Source organism: Enhydra lutris, unplaced genomic scaffold (genome assembly GCF_002288905.1).
Source record: "Enhydra lutris kenyoni isolate GAN:26980312 unplaced genomic scaffold, ASM228890v2 scaffoldscaffold87, whole genome shotgun sequence".
Lineage (NCBI taxonomy): Eukaryota > Metazoa > Chordata > Mammalia > Carnivora > Mustelidae > Enhydra > Enhydra lutris.
This window is the reverse complement of record NW_019154171.1, coordinates 631,836-654,394: the sequence shown is the minus strand read 5'-3', so window position 1 is coordinate 654,394 and position 22,559 is coordinate 631,836. Positions and strand designations below refer to the sequence as shown.

The window sequence follows — 22,559 nt, the reverse complement described above, 5'->3', positions numbered from 1 at the left end:
GATCAGTAGTTGTTAGAACCAAGTCTACTAGCATTTTACTGTATGGGATTTCTGAAAAATGCAGCCATCCAAGCAAACTATTTCCCATTTTTGCTATTTACTGAACCAAAACAGTAGAAGGCAGATGACCCCACCTGTAGTTTATTGCCAGCCGGACATACTCTGCACGATTGTCCAGGGTGATGTGTGTATACTTAGAGCTCAGCTGGATGTCCTGGCCACTTGCACTTGGCACAGTGAAGGGCAGGCTCATTGCCTCAAACTCCTCTGAGGTGGCTTCATTGTCACGGATGTACATGAGCCCAGGGATAAAATCTTTATCAACCTTTCGAGGGAAAAAAGGGAGCCCACATGTTAAGTCAGGGTCTTTACCACACTTCTGACTGTAGTTCAGCCATGACGGCGCCTCAGTCTGCACTGGGTGTACCTCAAGGCTGCTGGTGCATTATAAATGCCAGGAAATAAAAGAGACCAGCAGTGAGAAAGCACTTTACACAGGGAGCTGAGGAAAAGAGTTGTAATTCAAGGAAGTCCTTAAAATTAACCAACAGTCACTGGTTGGAGACAGATCCCACTGGTTGAAGATAGTCGTGGTACCAAGGGAAGTATGGCCACAGGGAAGATGCTGGCTGCGGTCAGCCAGTCATGCTTCTCCACCTGAAAGCCAAAGCCACCACCCAGCCATTCACAAGCTCTGATCCTCCACAGGAAAATTGGGTGAATTTTCTTATCTGACAAGATTTCAAGTTGCAAAAGCACCACAAAATAGATGGTCTATCAAGTTCCAGAGGCAAACTGGCCTAACATCCAGACTTTCTTTGCTACTAGAAGGCAGTCTCTAGCCAGGGGTGCCCCCTGCACTCTGTACCAGGTACACTAGGTGTCACATTTCCCCATCCCCACTTTCCTGGTGGTTACCTCACTGAGGTCTGCAATGGTGAGGCTCATCCCAGCCAGTTGCTTCCAAACAGGCTCAGCCAGGTTGAGGCTCAGGGGACTCCCAGTCCGGATAGCGATGCCCAATAACACACCTGCTCAGTCAAGGCACAAGTAACAGGAGATACTTGAAATCAATGATAAAACATATAGTTCAATTAACACCACAGAATAGCTCCACACTGGGCCTCAGTGCCTTCTAAACCAATGTTACCCAAATTCATGGAGACAGGTCCATCCTTAATACATTTTGCCCTGTTCTAAATTCATTGTTTCCTTTTGTTCCTATGGGTCTAGTTTCTAACTCTTCTCTTTGTACCAATACGTATAAGCCACACAGAGGCCAATCTCCATTCCTTTAAAACAGAGTTTCTCAAGGAAGGTAGGCGCAGCACCTGGAGAGGAACAGGCAGCAACAGGAGCACTCAGCACATATATTTAATGGAACAGGAGGGAGGGACTGACCAACTACCAAAACCCTTCAGATCTGACCCCAAGTTTCAGACACATTTAAGCTGCAGAAACATGGTATTTCAGATCCTTGATGCGCCAAACATTTTCTGACCCCTGGCACCTAGCTACTCACTGATGGTTGGCTCTACATGTCCCTGCACCTACACAGTGAAAAAGTTAAAACCAAATATTCAAAATATTTGTCATTCCCAAGACAGAGCAGACATTAAGTAACTGGGGCACACATAGCCACATAATTGAGGCATCATGCCCGTGCAAGAAGGCCCACCCAGAAAGCGGAACATGTTGGTGTGCACGGGCGCCCTGGCAGCAGGGCTGAACAGGTAGCAGTCGCGGTTGGCCCCTGACTCATCTCTCCCATTGGGCGTCACGATCAGAAGTGGGGTGAGTCCATTCTGCAGTTCTTCACAGATCTCAGCTATGGACTCACTGTAGCCACCACCACAGTCATCCACAGATTCACCTTGAGGGAAAGGAGAGTCAGCAACACTTAGTCACACCAGCAAAGCCCTGCAGGGTGCAGCTAGATGGAACTTCTCAGCTCTCCCTGTAATAATGCCCACTGCACTACTGTCTGTGCTCAGACTGCCAACCCTCAGGACCACAGGCCTGCTAGTGCATGCAGGTTCTCACCCACAAATTTGACTTTCCAGACACGGTGGGGGAGGAGGAGGCTGTCGGGGCTAAATGAGCTCATCTTAGCACACATCTGCCCAAAGACAGACTTTGTCCCATCAGGGCCTGCTAGGCCGCCTTTACTCCTTGAACGTTTGACCTAGAGAAGAGAAAAGAAATAAATATGAAACAGCCACAGCAGCAGAAAGCACACGGCTACTATCTTCCACAGCTAACCAGCCCTGGGACCTCTGTGGCAACAATGAGCCCTACAGCCTCTCCCCTTCTTGTTACCCTTTACTCCTCTGCCCTGGTCACCAGGGTAGAAGTCCAGCCAGCATTCTGCTGCTAGACCTAAAGAGCTGTCACGAGTGGAGACCACAGTGAGGGGAAAGGAGTGTGAGACCAATCTTTGAGGTTCTCAGAGGGTTTGTGTCCTCAGGCCTCACAAACGAGGTGCTCACTGGACAGCTGTGCTAATGGAAGCTGTGCTGTCATGATGGGAGACATGACCCCTGCTCACCAAATGCATGTAGCATGTTGCCACAGCATAGCACCCCTCACGACTGGTGGTATCTAAGTAAACATTCCCTCAAGAAATTATAGACCTCGGTTGGCCATTCACATGGGTACAGCCCATGTGGTCAGTAACTATAATATGATTCACCCTCACACTTCATAACTTTAACCACGGCCAACCACTTTACCATACTGCCTCGGCCTCCATGAATAGGATGCCAGCAACTCCAAAAGCAGCCCTCCTTAGAAGACTATCAGGACTCTGAGCTTCAAACCAAATGGCTGAGACCAAACCTGGAGGCACCACGTCATCCAAAACAGAATCTTCCTCCCCTCCCTTACTCATCTGCATGTATCCTACTCCAACCCTTGGGGGTCACTGCACCCCCCCCCAAGTACAATCACTTTTTCTACCTGTATTTCTCACCCTAGGCTAAGATTTTCAAACAGATCAGACCAACAGCTCTCAAGGCCCTAACCTAGTAGGGGCTCAGTAACCCTGCAGTTTTGTAGGCTACACAGTGCTTCAGAATTACCTGAGAAACTCAGTCTAAAATAATGGCAAAATGGAAAGTTAAGGAAAAATGTTCATGAAAATGCACTTTTCTGTTGCCTCGTCCAGCTAAACTCTCACAATCCTTAACTTCTTAGTAAGTTCTAGGGTGAGTTTAAATAGCAAATACTCACACACAAATAATCATAAACAAGACTTATGAATAATGACAATAATGATATTAGCTTCCTATGGAATGAAATGTTCTTTGTGCCACATATTTGACTGTATGTTCACAAATGTGATTTCATTTAAACCTCACAGCAGTTCTTCAAGGTACCCAAAATCCCTGGAGGAAACTGAGCTACAGAAAGGAAGATGGATGTGTCCATCCATGAGAAACAAGATGCAGACCCATCTTCCTACTCTGAATGTCACATCATCTCCATTTACAATACCAATTAAAAGAAACTGATGCTCTTGGCTCCTCTGAAGGAAATGGCCATGAGAACACAGCTATGACTGGGCAAGGACAAGCAGGCACCTGTGTACCTGTGGCTACTTCTGGACAATAGGAATAGAAGTCATTTTAATTGCCTTTAATCTGAATTTTCCAAATTTTCAGAAATGAGCATGCTCATTAATTCTGCAATAAATTTTAAATAAAAAATATTTAGGTACAGTGATATTCAGATTCTGTTATAAAACTAAATCATATTCAAACAAACAAAACCCTCCAGGAACACGCCTATGTTTTACTGTCTCTAGAATACTCTGCACAGACAGTATGAGAATATCTACAATGGCACTCCCATGGGAGAAGGTGGATGCCAGCAGCAATCTGTGGCTACAGGACAGCTGACACCACCTTTCTGGATCAACTGGTATCTTGAGCTCAACTTGGATTCATGGAATACATCCCATTCTCACCCTCTATTCTATTTTTGATTAAAAAAAAAAAATTCCACCCTTGTGGAAGATCTTTCTAGCTTCAGGAGGAAGTATGAAATCTGAACTGAAAAGGACCTAACTCTCATACCAGAGGGCCCCAAGGTGTATTAGAGCACCCATGGTATGCTACATTGAATGCTGTTTATGTGCATTTTAAAAATGCTAATATGAATTTGTCCTTTACCCATTCTATTTTTTCAAACATGTACTGAACATTTTTGACATAAATGCTGGAACATAAAGACAAGAAGGAAAGAGGTGTCCAAACATGATGAATGCAAAATAAACATAAGAGAAAGACAGAAAAGGCATGCTTAACCTGGGTTCCACATCACCAAGGCTCAATGATTCCAAAAGCCCAAGATCTGAATACCCATATCAGGCTGCTGTCCCTGGCTAGGCACCTCTGTGTGTGGCTGGGGCAGGCATATGATCTAGGAATGCCCAACCATCTGTGTTAGTTGAACTTTCCTCACTTATAAACCTCATTGTTTAAGACCTAACTACATAGAACAAACCAAAATGATCCTCAAGGTGGGAAAATAAAAACTTTTTTGATAAACCTAATTAAACAGCCCATTTGTTTGTAGAGTGGGCTGACTGACCTCCAGCTTAGCATTAAAGAGTCTGACGTCAGTGAAGGGACTACTTCCATCAGTGTGGTCACATGTGTTCTCCAACAAATGACCAGAGTTTGTGTCTTAATTCAAAAATGCCCCCAAGAACAACTCTAGAAAAATGTCTAGTCATGCAACCAACATCAGGGTAAAAATCATGTGTTAATATAAAGGAACAAAGAATTTGTTCTTAGTAACTCTCTGTTTCTGTTCCAAGAGGTGGGGCTATTTCATTTGCATGTTAAATGTCAAGTATATACAACATCATAATCAGTGGTGGAGTTCTCTTGTTTTTAGTTAATTTTTTAAACTGTTAAGTATATCTACACTTAGCAGCAGGTTTAATTCAGAGATGGCCTACTTTTCATTTCTCTGATTACTACAGAACAGTATTAGTGATTCTGGTCTATTAAGTAGGCAAAGACAGCTATCACAGCCAGAAAGGGTGTGAGGCTGGTGGGAATAGGAATTGTCCCCACATACAATTTGATGTATGGAGTGCCTCTGACTGGCCCTGCTTCTCAGAACCTAATACAAGGAAGGCAACTGAAGACACATCTGTAGTTGGGGCAGTGCTGAGAAGCCCTGCTATATCCCAGAAAAGTGGGCACAGCCTTCCAGCACCCTGCAGAGAAATCTGACAGAGGAAACTAAGAGAACATGGGGTAGGTGGTCAGCGAAAATAATCCCACAGTCTCACTGTAGGGCAAGGAGAGGTGCTTACGATGTAATAAGGGGGAAAAGGGCAAGTTACAAAAGAGACGAATCCAGTTTCAATTATGACAAACATACAAACACACCTCTAAATGTCAGCAGTAGTTATTACTATTTGGTAGAAATATGGTCATTCTTACTTCTCGCTCTTTGCTTATCTGTATCCATCCTTCTGGATTATCTGAAATAAGTCTTTCTGACTTCTGTTACAAAGAAAACAATTTATATTCCCACTGGAAGCCTCAGTACCACAGAACATCACAGATAGGTAGCACCTTGCTCTCTAAAGCAAGGGCACATGAGAAAGTCTGCTCTTATCCCAAGCTGTGGGGGGCCATGACTCCCAACGACAAAACCATCCTATCTAAGAATTGTTAGACTAAGAACAGTTTTCACTTGTTACCTGAATCCGGTTCAACTCTACCACAGGACCATGCTGGCGATCTCGCACCATAGTTGCTTGTACTACTTTTCGGAAAGCTGCCTCCTAAAACATGACAGATGGACAAAATTTAGAATCTGCTATAGGAAATATTATTACCCACAGGTTTGTTTTAAATATCCTTTCCTAAGTCAAATTTTCTTTTTTTAATTTTTATTAAGCTCAATTAGCCAACATTAGATTTTGATGTAGTGTTCAACGATTCATTAGTTGCATATAACAACATGTGCTCTCCTTAATACCCATCACTGTGTTACCCCATCCCCACACCCCCCTTTCTGCAACCCTCAGTTTGTTCCCAGAATCCAGAGTCTCTCATGGTTTGACTCCCTTTGATTTCCCCACTTCAGTTTTCCCTCCCTTCCCCTATGGTCCTTTGTGCTACTTCTTATATTCCACATATGAGTGAAACCGTATGATAATCGTCTTTCTCTGCTTGACTTATTTCACTTAGCATAAAACCCTCCAGAGTTCCATCCATGTCGATGCAAATGGTAGGTATTCATCCTTTCTGATGGCTAAGTAATATTCCAAAAAGTCAAATTTTCTTAAGAACAGTAACTACAAATGCTCTTTTCTGAATCGTGAGGTGGTGTAGGGGGCACAGCCTGGAACCCATCCACAAATCTATGCAGAGCCCACCAGTGCTACATGTCCCCTATTTAGAGGCAAGAAGAGCCCACCACACTCTGGTGGAGGTCCGGAGACTGGTATATGTCTGCTCTGACTTAGGACTCAGGCCAAGCCCAGAGGATTGACTAGAAAACCAAGGACTCCCAGACAAACCATAGGTCCACATGGCAGGACTGACATTAAACACTATGCCTCACTGTCATTGTCCAGACAAAACCACTAAAGAGCAACAGGGGCAGGGGGTCCTACGGGTCAGGACAGGCTCAGGGTGGGGGTGGGGAGACCAATGAAGGAGGGAACATATAGGTACCATATACTGAAAGAAACCTGGAATACCCAGGGCAAAACAGCAAAAAAAGAGAGTGGGGCCCAATATCACCCAGGCAGAGGCAGGCCCGCCATGCTCATATGGACTAGGGCACAGGCAGCAGCAGTGAGTACAGGAATAGGGAAGGAGACTCAAGAGACTCAAAGAAGGTAGGATCAGTGGGAGTCCCAGGTCTCTGCCAAATGGATAACCCTGCTCTTGTCCAAATACAATGTGGCCAGGGAAGCCCAAGGTACCTACAACAGGGTCTAGGTCCCTCTCCCAGGTCAGAACTCCAGCCTCTGAAAGCAGGAAGGGCAAAAGCCCTAAGCAGCCCAAGGAGATGGCCTCAGAAGCAGAGAAGATCAAGTGAAGGTGTCAGAGAGACAACCAGCCCATAGAGGCGAACCCACCACAGCACACAGGGGCTCACAGAGGTGCATCCATCACCACGCACCCTTATATAACACCTACCAGCTACTTTTGCCCTCCTCTCTGCCTAACTTCTGTTTTACTAATTGCCCAGAACGAAGGCCAGTTCCTCCTCCACAGGAACATGCATTTCTTTTCTCTGAATGGTCTCACCCATCTGGCTCTCCTGTGGTGCTCTCTCACTTCTGTACTCTGAATTGCATCCTGGTAATAACTCTCCATGGTCACAAGCAACATACAGTCCCAATTTTCCAACAGATATGATCCTTTCCTACCCAGAACCAGAACAGAGGCCTATTACCATCCACACCCACCCCAAGGGTGCCTGCTGGACTCCCTCAGCATTCCTGCTGTCCCAGCCATGCTCACAGCCTTCAGAACACTCATGCAGTCCATGTAAACATATCCTGCCTCTCACTTGGTTTTCTCCCTATGTGGGAAGGCTTTTTCCCCTAGCTGCCTATTCTCACCTCTACTCTGACAGATTAAAAAAAAAAAAAAAAAAATGGTAAAAGGGATCAAATTTCCTACTTTTTATTATTAAAAAATGGTTGAAATTTCGTATCAATATTCATATCAATGTTACCTACACACAACTTTTTCTTGTTTCCCACCATCGGAGAGATGTTACCATTACCACAATCCTTATCAATGTCCACCTGCCTCTAAGCTACCCATTAAAATAAAATGTGTGGAGACGCCTCTGTGGCCCAGTTGGTTAAGTGTCTGTGGCTCAGATCATGATCCCAGGGTCCTGGGATCAAGTCCCACATCAGACTCTCTGCTCAGTGGGGAGCCTGCTTCTCCCTCTCCCTGCTATTCTCCCTGTTTGTGGGCACTCTCTCTCACTCTCTAACAAATAAACAAATTCTTTAAAAAAAGAGAAAAAAAGATGTGTGTACCAGTCTCCTTCAGCTAAGTGCCAACAAAGCCAATCCTGGGGGGAGAGGGGGAGGGTCTGCTTGGATGGGACTCCAAAACATCTAGATTTTATTATTTAAAAAAAACAAAAAACAAACAAACAAACAAAAAAACCCAATGTGAGGCGCCTGGGTCTCAGTCAGCTGAGCATCTGACTCTTGGTTTCAGCTCAGGTCATGATCTCGTGGGTCATGGCATCAAGCCCTGCAAGGGGCTCCATGCTCAGCAAGGACTCTGCTTGAGAGTCTCTCCAGCAGACTCTTCCCCTACTTGCATGCGTGGGGGCTCTCTCTCTTTCTAAAAAATAAATATTTTTTTAAAAAAATAAAATAAAAATTAGGGGCGCCTGGATGGCTCAGTTGGTTTAGCGTCTGCCTTCGGCTCAGATCATGATCCTGGGGCCCTGGGGTCGAGTCCTGCCTCAGGCTCCCTGCTCAGTGGGGAGCCTCCTTCTCCCTCTTCCTCTGCCTGCTGTTCCCCCTGCTTGTGCTCTGTGTCAAATAAATAAAAAAAAAATCTTTAAAAAATTAAAAAATTAAATTAAAAATTTAAAAAACCTTAATTTTGATAACAAAATAGGCCACAAAATAGGTCTCAGAATCTTAGACTCTTCAGAATTAGGAGTCCTCAAATCTGACCTCTCTGCTTTTTTTTCCGGCACAAATATTTCCCCTATTACACAATGGTTCTTTTAGGATATCCTGTCAATTTGCTTGCCAGAAACTTAACTCCTGAATCAGACACCCTATTTCTAAAAAGCTCAAATTATTACAGATGTCTATGGGTCAAAATCTGTCTGGTGATTTTTATGTGCCCTCTTTCATGATTCTATTCATAGCCTGTTAAAAATTATCCTTTGACAAGGAATCTCTATACATCCTGGTAGTGAACTTTCATCTAAATCATCTGGACTATCAGGCACCCTCTCCTGGACTTCCCTGGGGAAGATATTAGTTTCTTTTTCCTTCCTGCTGCCAGTAGGGATTTGCTATAATGCCTCAGGCTAGCCAAGTAGAGAACATTGCCAAGAAGGCTTAGTTTTGCAAACCACCCCACCCTTTTGGGGAGGTGGGAGGCAAATGGGAAAATACCACACCACACTAGTAATTTTTTAATGTAAGCTCTAAAAGAGAAGACATTTTTATCTGTTTTTCACGGATACATTCTGAGCACCCAGAACAGAGCCTGCCGTATAGTAGGTGCTCAATGAACATCTGCTGAATAAGCTTTATTCTATATATTCTCAGTTCGGGAATTTTCATTGGATTAAAACTGAAATACCAGTTTTGCCTATAGCAAAGCTTGCTACAAGAGTACCTTTCCCTGGGATATCAGAATTCCTCGCAGAGTGTCAAACCCCACAGAAGGCCCAAGTCCAGTTTCATCAAGAGAGCCTTCCAGGTCGAACATGGGGATACAGGGGCAGAAGAGCTCTGAGATGTGATGTAGCAGAAGCAGCCGATTCCGCAGTGCTATTATGGGGATTTCCTGCAAGTGATTGTATTCCATGGGAACCTGAAACATTGAAGCTGCATTAAGTCAACTTAGGTGTCAAATGCACAGATAAGCCATAGTTTGTAGATGAATACTGAAAATATTTTTTTCAAAAACACCTCTGTAAATATACAATGGAAATGAAGTGTGAGTGTGGCCTACATGCATAATTCGATACACAGATAGTAACTTTGTCACTACTTATACACTCCTAGCCCAGCTGGCCAAATCTGTACTGACCTGAGCAGGAAGTTTCCCAGCGCTGGCAGGCTTGCTGGTTGACCAGGCAAGGGTATGTGCTGAGCCACAGGCCACACGGTTGACCTTCTTACCCTGAAGGGCAGCTACCAACCGAGGCCTCTGGATGGCATTTGTAGTTCCATCTCCCAGTTGTCCCTCATCATTGTCGCCCCATGTATAAACTTCTCCTAAATGAAGTGAATTTAGAATAAGAACTTGTATACTGGGACTAATGAATGCACAACCACCAACATTTTCCCATCACAATCATACTTCCTTCAATGGGGTGTTGATGATCACCTGTCTTGAAGGTCAACTTCATGTGCGACCTACATGTCTCATCATAACACCCAAAGAGGTAGAGTGCTTCTCAGAACTCCTGATAGTCCCTGCTAGCCAATGTGCCTTTTCTAGTTAAGAGGCACAAGATTCTGGTCTTAAAATAGCATTTGTTCACAGGACCAAGCACATAACTGCAACAGTTCTTAATCAGAACAGTAATAGTAAAACAGATGATAATACCTTAATTGCCCAAATTAATTTTTTATGTGAAATGGAGAGGAGAAATATCAGTTTTTTAAAAAAACACAACCAGTGGCACTTGGGTGGCTCAGTGGGTTAAAAAAATACAACCCCTGTTTTTAAAGGAAACATAGTTCTTCCTATAGTTATTCATAACATAAACATGAGATTCATCATTGATGAGAATCATATTTTAGAGTACCATGCTAAATTCCAACCAAGAAACACCACCAGAAAACTGTTTTTGTTTTTTTTTTAAGATTTTATTTATTTATTTGACAGACAGAGATCACAAGTAGGCAGAGAGGCAGGCAGAGGGAGAGGGGCAAGCAGGCTCCCCATCGAGCAGAGAGCCTGATGCGGGGCTCAATCCCAGGACCCTGGAATCATGACCCAAGCTGAAGGCAGAGGCTTTAACCCACTGAGCCACCCAGGCTCAGAAAACTGTTCTAAGGGTCAGATCACTCGGTGACTAAAATAGAAATGAAGTTAGTTGCCATATCCACAAAGATTCCTCAGGGAGCCATGCAGCCACAAGCAGCACTCTGTATAGTGTGATGCCTGCATGATCAAGGACAGTGTGCTTGTGCCCTGCCCCTTCCCATTCTGGACAGTTTACTCCTAAAGCCACTTGGTGGGCATCATAGGACAGGTAAGAAGAGGAGGACTTCTCTGCAGAGGTACAGATGGATGCAAAGAATCAGAGTTCACTAATGACAAAAAATTCCATATAGCAGGTGTCCCATTGTGGGGAATTGGCCTAAGCAGAGAGACAAGTACCCCAAGCAGAGAGACAAGTAGGGGTGGCCCAGAGTGGGCAGTCACAGCCCGAGATGCGTGAGGATTCATTCAGGGGAGAGGGCAAAGGCAATGATGGGACACTGGTCACATGAGGCAGAGTAACTGAATCACTGTAATAGGGATAATGAAATCCAAGATTCTCATCAAAAGAGAAAGGAGCTATAAGTATGGAAAGAAAGAAAACTAGAATGAACTCTGTGGTACAGAATTGGAACCTGTGGTCTTAGTGGGAATGTATGGTATTCAATATACATATATAGATACAAAAATAACATAGATATAAATTTGTATATTATTTACGTAAGTATTCCCTGGCTCTGTCCACTCAGAAGGCCTGGGAGCAGTGACATCCCAAAAGCAATGGGCCCATCCATCGACCTGATCTGTCTTCTAAACACCATTCTCCTCTAAAGACACCAGGACTCCTTGGGGAAATAGCCAACGCTAGGCTTGGGCCATGGGGAGTGAAGAAGAAGATACTGTGTCTCATTGTGTCAGAAAGCAAGGAAGTATTCCATGAATGATGGGCACACACCAGCAAATACAGTTAGCATAATAGGGCCAATCTGAGCATCAAAATTTGTAACAGTAACAGATTATATATATATCCCTTGAATAAATTAGGAAACCTGGCATCTCACAAAGATGTAAATGAAAAAATAAACATTTGATGAGAATAAAATATTCAATGAGAAAAGGGATATTTAAATAGTTTCAAATACCGTCCCAAATACTTATTTGTTACAAAGGATACTCAGTGTGGAAAAGCCTGGTAGCTACCACCTTAATCTAGTGATTAAAGTTAACACCACTGGTAATGGGACAAAGAGAAATTGCACATCACCCGATGAATTAAGAATGAATTAAGAACAGAGCATGAATTAAGATCAAAGATGAGAAATTGAATCTACTGAGGAAATATCAGACAAACTCACATGAGGGATGTTCTACAATATAACAAGTCTACAATCTTCAAAGGTGTCACAGTTCAAAAAAATCAGGATGACTGAAGAAGTGTCAAAGAATAATGCTCATGGTCAACTGAAGATTGTCTCAGAGTAGAAGAGACATGAACATGTTTCAGCTAAATGTAACTTGTGTTGTATCATAAAAATGGGCATGAAGATCAGGTGTAGCAATAACCAGTGGGAATTTCTCAAATGTACATTTCCCAAATGTTGGGATTGTTCAGTAGTGTCCTGGTTTGTAGGAAGTAAACACTCAAATGTTCATAGTGATGGGCAGTACCCGACTCTCACATGGATCAAAAAAAGGTCTTTGTACTGCACTACAAACTGTTCTCTAAGTGTGTGGTTTGCTTCAAAAATTTAAAGAATGAAAATGAAGTAATTAAAAAATGTGTTCTAAGTTCTTAAGAACTAACAATGTCAGTCCACAATACACCACAAAAATTACTTATTCATATATGAAACTCCTCCATTAATGAAACAATTGAAGGGTACATGTTCATATAATTCACCAAAGGCTTTAAAAGGGAAAAATGGGGAAATGGCTGTTTTAATGAAAGATGGTACGCTAGTTTTCTATCATTACCATAACAAATTACCACAACTTACTGGCTTAAACAGTTCTTTCAGTTCTGTGGGTCAGAAGTCCAACATGAATCTGACTAGGCTAATAGCTAGGTATCAGCAGGCTGCATCCTTTCTGGACACTCTAAGGGAGAGAACCCATTTCCTTGTTTATTCAGGCTGTTGGGACAATTAAGTTCTTTGGAGGACCAAGGTCTTACTTCCTCTGCGCTGTCAGCTGTCACCTATTCCTAGCTTCCAGAGCTCACCCACATTCCCTGGCCCCTTTCCTCCATCTTGGTAGCCAACACTGCGGATCAAGACCTTCTCACACTTCGAAAAATCTCTCCTGCCTCTTCTCTGTCACATCTCTTTGACTGACTCTTCTGCCTCCTTTTCTGCTGTGAAGGATCTGTATAATTACACTAGCCCATCTAATAATCCAGAATAATTTTCATATTGTAATGTCAGCTGATCATCAACCTTAATTCCATCTGTACAGACCCTTTTGCCATTGTGCGGGGGTTCCCAAGACCACCTTCAGGTTTCCTCATTCACTAGGTAAACTCCCTGGGCTTAGCATACAGTCATACTCAGCTACAATCACAGTGAAAGGACATGAAGAAAAATCAGCAAAGGGAAAAGGCACATGGGGTAAAGTACAGATAAACCAGATATAAGCTTCCAATGATCCAATGCCAATGGAGTTACACAGGACAAGTTTAATTCCTCTAGCAATGAGCTGTGACAACACATGTAAAGTGCTGTCTACCAAGGAAGCTCATTAGAAATTTCGGTGAGCAGAATTTCCACTAGGGCTGTCACATGGACACTTCTGCCTGGCACATACCCAGGTTTCAGCAGAGACCACATTGTGCTGTTTAGGCACAGTGAGGACTTTTGTCAATTAGGGAAGGGAAGGAGCCCCCCCAAATTCAGGTTCTCAGAGGCCAGCTGAGGGCCATGTTGCAAGCAGCCCTTCCTAAGGACAGCAGTATCAGATGTGCTCTGTTAGCTCTTTTCTGCACAGCCATGAAATATAACATATTCACAAGTGTTAACACCAGGGGCTGAAGATGACAAGAGCCAAAGTCCTGCTCACCAGAGAAATTCTCAGATATAATATAATTGCTCCCCACCCGTTACAGCTGCATGTATTATTCCTGAGCAACCTCTTAGATTTCAAAGGCCTCTGTGTTGCAACATTGGGCCTCCCACCTACCATCCTCAGTGCAGCACACACAGTGCAGGGAGCCAGTGGCAATAGCAATGACTTTCTTCCCCTGCAACCCTTGGACCTGCCGCGGTCTTCTAACATGGTCATCAGATCCATGGCCCAGCCTGTGATAGTCACCTTTGCCCCTGCACGAAAGGAAATATAGAATTATGAGTGCAAGGTCCTGTCGTTTACCACCCTGCCCCACCCTCTTGGCTTAAGCACCATACTTCAGGACACAAATCACAGCCTGCTATAGAAGTTACATCTCAATCTATGAGATGTCAGTTAATATAACTTCACATCAGTAAACTAGTTTTGGTGATATTAAACAAACAGAATCTTACATACCAAGTATAAACAGCACCAGATTTGGTAAGGGCGACAGAAAACTGGGACCCACACTCTACTTTAACCACTCCAAGGCCTGTAAGAGAATCAATCTAGAAGGACAAAAGGTTCAGTTAGACTGGCTCAAGGTTTTTGCTGACTGCTGCAACCACATAGAGACTGAACTAAATCTTATAAGGAATTCTGAAAATCCTTACTCAGGTCAAATAAAGACCCACTAAAAATGGACATATCACGGTTGAAGGTCTGTGATCATTTCCCCCTAAAATCCACTCTCCCAATTCCATTTCTCTTTGCAGTGTGGTGGTTCCATTCTCCAGAAAGCCTTGTACTTTTCCTCTGCCATCCAGCCCTCCCATACCCCATAGGCCTACAGGCAAGGAGCAATAAGCAATGAGGAAGAGGGTTGGCCAAGAGGACCAGAGCTCTAGCCTCCATCTATCTAGGTTAATTAAATTAAATATGACCTTGGTCAGCTAGTACTGGAACTCACCTCCATCCCTGGACACTTAGGGTCCAGGTCCTTCACAGCCAATACCCAGAGGTCTCACTATGGCTCACTAACCTAGTCATTACCTTTTCTCATCCAGCAAGCTATGCTCTTATTATCTGTGACTGTTCTCAGACTTAGGTTCTCATATTTGATTTTAAATTTAATTAAAACAATCTATTCTCTTAGTTCTCCCCTCACCTTCACCTCTGTCACAATCACATCGCTAATGACCTCCAACCCCCCAATGTCCAACATCCTAATCCCTGACGGTTCAAAGCCTGTGTCTAAGCTTTCCTAAGCCTAATAAAGTCCACAACAGACAGTTTTTCCATAAATTTGGAAACCCTAAGTAACCTGTAACATGGTTAAAATACCATACACCTGCAAGAGAAAAGGAATAAGAGATGATAAGACTGAGGAGGAAGCCCTGAGCTTCTGCCCAGCAGGGCACAGGGGTGCCTCCAAGCATGTCTCCACCAGGCTTTGGCTGTAGGTAGCATCAGCCAAAACCACTCTCTGCAATGTTGTTAATGTGCTGTGTCCACAATGCCCAAATGGAAGCTACCAGACACATGGGGCTACTGAGCACATGAAATGCGGCCAATGTGAAAGAGGAAGTGAATTGTAAATTTACCTACTCTTAACTGAGTTAAATTTAAACTTAAATAGCCATCTGTGGCCAACAGCTACTATACCGGGCAGCACAGCTCTGGGAAGAAAAGCTATGCAGTTCTAGCCTAGGCTCTCATCCCATCTGAGGGGGCCTCTGGTAGAATGCTGCCTCCCAGGGTTGCCTGTGCACAGTGAGGTTCTCTATTCCACACACACAGTCCCAGATCCCTAACAAGATTTGACACCAAGCAGAAAACAGTTTCTAGTGTTCTTTCACAGCACACACACTTGCAAATCCACAGCAAAGCACCTCAGCTAAATGGCCCGGTCGTGTTCATGCACACTGCAGACAGCACAGCAGTCAGCACATGATCTAAACACATCAATGAACTTCATCTCTGCCAACTGCCCATTCACAAGGGCAAGACAGTCTCACAAAGCTAAGAAACTGCTCAGAATCATGCAGGTCACATGGAGAATAGCAATCTGACCCCCAATCCAGGCCTGTAGCCTCTTCTCTTAGGCTGTCACAGGATGTACATTTAAAATAGCCTCTGGCTAAACCAGATGCAACCCTTTCAGCAAGTACTATTATATTCATAGCTATAGAACTCTGTAAATTGACAAGACTATGAAGAATTTGTTATTTTTTTCCTCAAACAGGTCTACATACTACATAAAACCACAGGTCTCACAAAATTACATAAATTTCCCAAGACAGCACAAATAGCACTTAAGGTATCTCCATACCTTTGGGCCTTTCACTCACTTTTTACCCAATTATCCATTATATTTTCTGCAAAGAAGGTAAGATGTGCTGAGAGACACACAACGGGGGATGGGGTAGCGAGACTCGGTGCTCCTGGGAGGGCCCAGGGGGCCCTGGAACCATCCCAAGATCTTTGGGAATGGTGCCTTTCTCTCACTGTGCAGACACAAATACCTTCATGGGTACTTTACAGCCATCACTGCCTCCTCGGCCAAGCTTGCCATAGTCCCCGTCCCCCCAGGACCAGACAGTATCATCATCAGTGAGGCAGAGGGTCTGGGCATCTCCACTGCCACAGGCAACGTCAACCACACGGTGGCCCTGCAGCGCCTCCACCTTCAGAGAAAAGGAATCAAAGTTATCTGACTGCAGTAGAAAGGAAGTTTACCTAAGGAAAGGTTTTATTTTTCTTAATTTTTAAAAAAAGATTTATTTATGATTGCCTGGTTGGCTCCGTCGGCTACGCATCTGCCTTTGGCTCAGGTCATGATCCCAGGGTCCTGGGATTGAGCTCCACATCGGGCTCCCTGTTCCACAGGGAGCCTGCTTCTCCCTCTCCCTCTGCCCCTGCTTGGGTTCTCTGTCAAATAAATATATAAAACCTTCCAAAAAAAAAAAAAAGATTTACTTACTTGAATGAAAGAGAGAGATGGAGAGAGCAGATGCCCACTCGACAGTAGGCGAGAGGGAGGGAGAGATAGAGAATCTAAGCAGACTTCCCACTGAGTGCAAAGCCTGATGCAGGGCTCAATTTTACAACCCTGAGATCATGACCTGAACAAAAATCAAGAGTCAGACACTTAATCGACTTAGCCACTCAGGCATCCCAGAAAAGGCTTTAAGTACTGTGATGCTCTTTGTGTCTGTGTGGAGGGCAGGGAGGGAAGCCTTTCCAAAGAACGTGCAATTTTAATAATCTTGTAAGATAAGACAGAAACACCTTCATCTGAATGAACCAAATAAATCTAAACTATAGGAGGCAGGAATCAGTGTCCCCAATCAGCCAGTCCCTACCACACCAAGAAGTCTTATTTACTACTTCACCCAAAATACAGCGGGCCTTATAGAAGCCAAAGCATTTAGCTAGATGCCAAGTAATACTAATTTATATTAATAAATACACATATTTATTATTATATATATAATAAAGTATAAATAAAAGGTAGTATTTCAAATACTACCCTGTTTAAATGACTCACTGAATACAAAATCTGCTTGCAAATAATGAGCGTAAGGCCATCAACTCTAAAATAAAAGAAACTAGAAGAGGAAATACTTTTGACTTTTAAAAATCATAATGGCATAGCTAGCTACCTCCCCCACCACCTTTAACAGTGAGGGTGTGAAGAGCCGCCCTAGACCTCTGAGCACCTTTTCAAGGTGCCTTCTCACCAGCTTTGGCTTTAACTGGTCCTCACTGTCGCTGTGTCCCAGGCGGCCATACCGGCCTTTGCCCCATGTGTAGAGGTCCCCTGCTGCTGTGACGCAGGCACTGTGGGCTCCACCAGCAGCAACATCAACCACTTCAATTCCTCTCAGAGACTCAATGACTCGAGGGCGGTCACATGGACTGCAAATAAGGTCAACAAGGATAACTGTAATAGTTTTATTCTTAAATATTTTTAAAGTATTAAATACTAGACTTTTGGTTTGCTGTTCACTTGTTTAATGTACACCTCTCAAATCAGTTAATTAAGAACAATCATTCAGACCTGAAGTCAAAACTTCATAATTTTCTAAATGTTTCCTTTTATACCAGCTACCCTAATGCCAGAGAGCAGAGACTTTCAATCTAAATCAGAAGCCAGAAGACTAGTGCCCCAATGCAGGCCAATCTGGCCCGTGGCCTGTTTTTGGAAGGCCAATTAGCAAGAATGAATTTTATATTTTTAAAGGGCTATTAAAAAAACAAAAACAAAAACTGAAAGAAGCATATACAACAAAGACTGCATGTGGCTGCCCTAAAATATTTATTACTACCTGACTACCAAAACAATTTGCCCACCCTTGCTATAAATCAACATTTCATTTAAGGAGTTTTATCATTTGAATGTTAACTAGCCTACAGTGGGGCAAGCACTGATAGCAAACTTGTTTGTTTCCTTATTATTGAGTTTTGAAAGACCTTAGCCAGATGTATCATTACAAATAACGTTTTCTCAGTCTGTAGCATGTCTTTTCAATCTATCTTTCGAAAACCTGAAGTTTACATTTTTATGAAGTCCAATTTATCCTATTTTTCTTTACTGGATTATGTTTTTGGAGTTTTATCTAAAAATCCTTGTCTGACCTAAGTCACAAAGGTTTTCTCTCATGTTTTCTTCTACAAGTTTTTGGATTTAGGTTTTACATTTATGATTACTAATGCTTTTGAGTTAAATCTGGATGCAGTGCAAGAAGTTCGCTGCTCGCTACATGGTAATCCAATTGTTCAAGACCATTTGTTGAAAAGGCTCTGTTCTCCAATAAAATATCTGCACTTTTGTAAACTGTGCATTGGAAGTTATAAGGGAGAAATCAAGCTTCATTTTTCCAGTCATTATTCAGTATTTGTGATACATTTTTAGACTCTTGTGTTCCACTGGTACCTTTCTCTTTTTACAATACTATACTGTCTCGATTACCGTAGCTTTAAAATGAGGTTTGAAATAATGTCAGTCCTCCAACTTTGCTCCTTATTTTCAAAATTGTTTTGATTATTCTAGGCACTCTGAATTTCCATATGAATTTTACAATCAGTTTGTCAATTTTTACACACATTTTAATTGGGAAGGGGTAGAATGTGTAGGTTAATTGGAGGAAAACTGACAAAACAATATTGTCTTCTAATCCATGAACACAGAGTATACTCTCCTCCATAATTTTAGGTCTTTTAAAATTTCCCCCACCAGTATTTTATAGTTCTCTGCCTATAAATTCTCCACGGTTTTTTTTTTTTCCTCCTCCCCCCACCAAATCAAATTTGTCCCTTACTATTTTAATTCTGGGAGGAGGATAATATAAATGGTATTTTTTAAACATTAATTTCTGATTACATTGTGTATGTATAGACACACAACTGCCTTTTATTCAGTGATCTATCCTGCAACCCTGCTAATCTCACTTATTAATACTAGTAGCTTTTTTGTTGTTAGCATGGGTTTTCTATATCAACAATTATACTACATGTAAATAGCTTTAATTCTCTTTCCAATCTGAATGCCTTTTTTATACTGCTATACTGCACGTGCTAATCTTGAAGTACAATATTGAATCTTGATAGTGTATGTCCTTGTCTTGTTCCTGAAATTGGGGGAGGTTCAGTCTGTCACTATTAAGTATTGTATTAGCTCTATGTGTAACAGAGATGCTCTTCATCAAGTCACGGAAGATGTCTTTTTTATTCCTAGATTAGTGAAAACTGTTTGTCAGGAATAGATGAAGTTTGTCAAATGTTTTTCCTTCCTTCATCTACTAAGATAACCATATGGTTTTTCTTTATTACGGGATTCATTTTCCAATGTTAAAAAACAATTATGCAATTTCTGACAGAAAACTCACTTGGTCATGGTGTATTATCCTTTTATATATTGTCAGATTTGATTTTTTAAAATCTTAAGAATTTTTATATCTACTTTCATGAAGGACATTGGTCTGTATTTCTCTATTAATGTCTAAGTCTAGTTTTGATGTAAGACTAAAAGCTATCCACAAAGGAGAGTTGGGGAGAATTCCCTCCTCAATTTTCTAAAACAGTTTGTTAAGAATTGGTATTATCTGTTACTTATACATGTGGCAGAAACCATATCACCTGTTTATGGAGATTTATTTATGGGAAACTCATTTACTTAAATAGACACAAAGCTATCTGAGTCACCTATTGCTTCTTGAGTGAGCTTTAAAGAGTGTGTGTCCTTTGAGGAATTTGTCCATCTCATCTAAAAAGCTGCATTTGTTGTCATAAAGATGTTCATTATATTTTTCAATAGCTACACATTCTGCAGTGATTAAATGCCCTCATTCCTGATATTGCTACAATTTGTATAATCTTTTTTCTCGATCAGTCTAGAGGCAGGTTTTATACTGACCTTCTCAAAAAACTAACTTTTGTTTTCTTTGATTTTTCTTATTGTTCTATTTTCTGCTTCATGGATTCTCACTCTGATCTTCCTTATTTCCTTTATTCTGCTTATTCTGGGTTGCATTTGTCCTTATTCTAGGTCTCAACGCACAAACTGAAGTCATTAAAAACCATGTTTCTTTTATAAATTTAAAAAAAAGGCATTTTATGCTATAAATCTCCTAAGTACTGCCTTTGCTGGATCATATACATTTTTATATTCTGTTTACATTTTCACTCAGGTGAAAAACCTTTTTTCTTTTTTTTTTTTTAAAGATTCTGTTTATTTATTTGACAGAGAGAGAGCATCCGAGCAGGGGGAGTAGCAGGCAGGGGAGAAGGAGAAGCAGGCTCCCCGCAGAGCAGGGAGCCCTATGTAGGGCTTGATCTCAGAACCCTGGGATCATAATCTAAGCTGAAGGCAGACACTAACTCACTCAGCCACCCAGGCGCCCCATGGTCAAAATCATTTTTCTAATTTACTTTTGATTCCCTCTTTGGCCAGTTATTTCAAAAGGTTTTATTTACTTTCCAAATATTTGGAAGATTTCCCAGAGATTTTATTGTTATTGGTTTCTAATTAATTCCATTAGGGTCACAGAACATAGTTTGTATTACTTGAGTACTCTTGATGTGTATGATTTGGTTTTTTGGCCCAAAATATGGTCTATATTGGTAGTTGTTCCATATGTAGTTGAAAAGAAAGTGCTTTTGCTAAATTGGAATGTTCTGTAAATGAGTATTTGATCAAATTAGTTGACAAGAGTTGTCTTCTGACAGATTTTCTATTTACATGTTTTATTGCTTATTGAGAGAAGGGTATTAAAATCTCCAACTCTAACTGTGGATTTGTATATTTTTACCTGCAACTCTGTCATTTTGTTTAGTTTCATGTATTCAGAAGGTCTACAGACATTAGTTGTGTCAACATTTAAGATATTATGTCCCCTCGATGACTGACCACTTCATCATTACTAATTGACCCTTTTTATCCCTCTCAATATTCTTTGCTGTGAAATCTACTTTGTATGATATTAATACAAGCATACCAGCTTTCTTTTGATTAGTGTTAACATGGTATATATTTTTCCATTTTTTTACTTGTAATCTATTTATGTGTCTAATATTTAAAATTAGTTTTAAAATAGGTTGATCTTGCTTTTATATCCCTTCTGACAACCTCAGACTTTTAAATGAAGTGCCTAAACCATTTACATTTGATGTTACTGTTAATATATTTTGGCTTATATCACATCTTGCTATCTTTTTCCTACTTGTCCCCTCTGTTTACTCAATTTTTTCTTCTTTAGAGTATGTTTTACAATTTCACTTTAACTTCTTTGTTGGTTTATCAAGTAAAGCTTTTTGTTGCATTATGTTTGTTTTAGGGTATGCAGAATACCTCTCTATTACAGTTTAATCTGGTCACATACTACATCATGTATAATATAAGAGCATCACAGTGGAATACTTCTATTTCCTACCCCCCAAGCCTCTGTGTTGATGTTGTCTTCCTCTTATTATTGCTATATATTTTACTTCTGTGTGTCTCAATTCATTTCTATTATATCCTTGAAATACTCAATTACCTTTTGAAAATATTTATACAATAAGGAAAAAGTCATGATATTAATTGACTCATGCAGCAATTTCCTCATTCATTTGTATAGAACCCTAATTCCGTCTGATACAACTTTCCTTCTGTTTGAAGTAACTCCTTTAACATTTTTGTTGTGCAGGTCTGCAGGTGTTGAATTCTCTCAGCTTTTGTTATGTCTGAATGACTCTACTTCAATCTTATTCTTGAAAAAATATTTTCCTAGAGTAAACAAATTCTAGGTTGACAGTTATTTTTACTTTCAGTACCTCCACCATCTTCTAGCTTGCACTGTTTCTGTAAGAAATTTGCTGTCATCCTTTTTTTTCTATATATGTAACATGTATTTTTCCCTCTCTCTGCTTTTATGATTTTTTTCTCTTTATCAGCAGTCTTGAGCCTTGACCATGTGCCTTGGTAAGTTTCCTTCATGTTCCTTGTGCCTTAAGTTCTTTGACCTTCTTGAATCTTTGAGTTTATAGTTTTCATCAAATTTGCATATTTTTTGCTATTATTTTTCAAAATCCCCCCCATCCTCCACTGGTGGCTCCAAACTATTCATAGAATAGGCCACTTAAGACTGTGTATCCACAATTCACTGATGCTATGTTCATTTTATGTATGTGTATTTCATTTCTGTGTTTCAGTGTCTATTGTTAGGTCATCAAGTTCATGGATCTATTCTTCTGTAATGTTTAATCTACATTAAACATTGTATATACTTATATATTAACCTGTATTAAACAGATTATACATTAATCTGTATTAAACATGTACTG

At 41.4% G+C, this 22,559-nt stretch overlaps 1 protein-coding gene across 1 annotated transcript in view; it reads right to left on the bottom strand.

Annotated features, from left to right (window-relative positions):
• Positions 1–22,559, bottom strand: part of LOC111161922 (E3 ubiquitin-protein ligase HERC2) — a 232,403-nt gene that overhangs the window by 3,607 nt on the left and 206,237 nt on the right. Inside the window, exons 80-90 of the mRNA XM_022525994.1 lie at positions 17,477–17,654; positions 16,259–16,420; positions 14,211–14,302; positions 13,866–14,005; positions 9,789–9,976; positions 9,372–9,569; positions 5,723–5,806; positions 2,044–2,185; positions 1,679–1,873; positions 919–1,031; positions 135–325 (exon numbers count right to left, since the gene is read on the bottom strand). Coding sequence (XP_022381702.1) covers positions 135–325; positions 919–1,031; positions 1,679–1,873; positions 2,044–2,185; positions 5,723–5,806; positions 9,372–9,569; positions 9,789–9,976; positions 13,866–14,005; positions 14,211–14,302; positions 16,259–16,420; positions 17,477–17,654 — 1,683 coding nt within the window. The remainder of the gene's footprint in view (positions 1–134; positions 326–918; positions 1,032–1,678; positions 1,874–2,043; positions 2,186–5,722; positions 5,807–9,371; positions 9,570–9,788; positions 9,977–13,865; positions 14,006–14,210; positions 14,303–16,258; positions 16,421–17,476; positions 17,655–22,559) is intronic.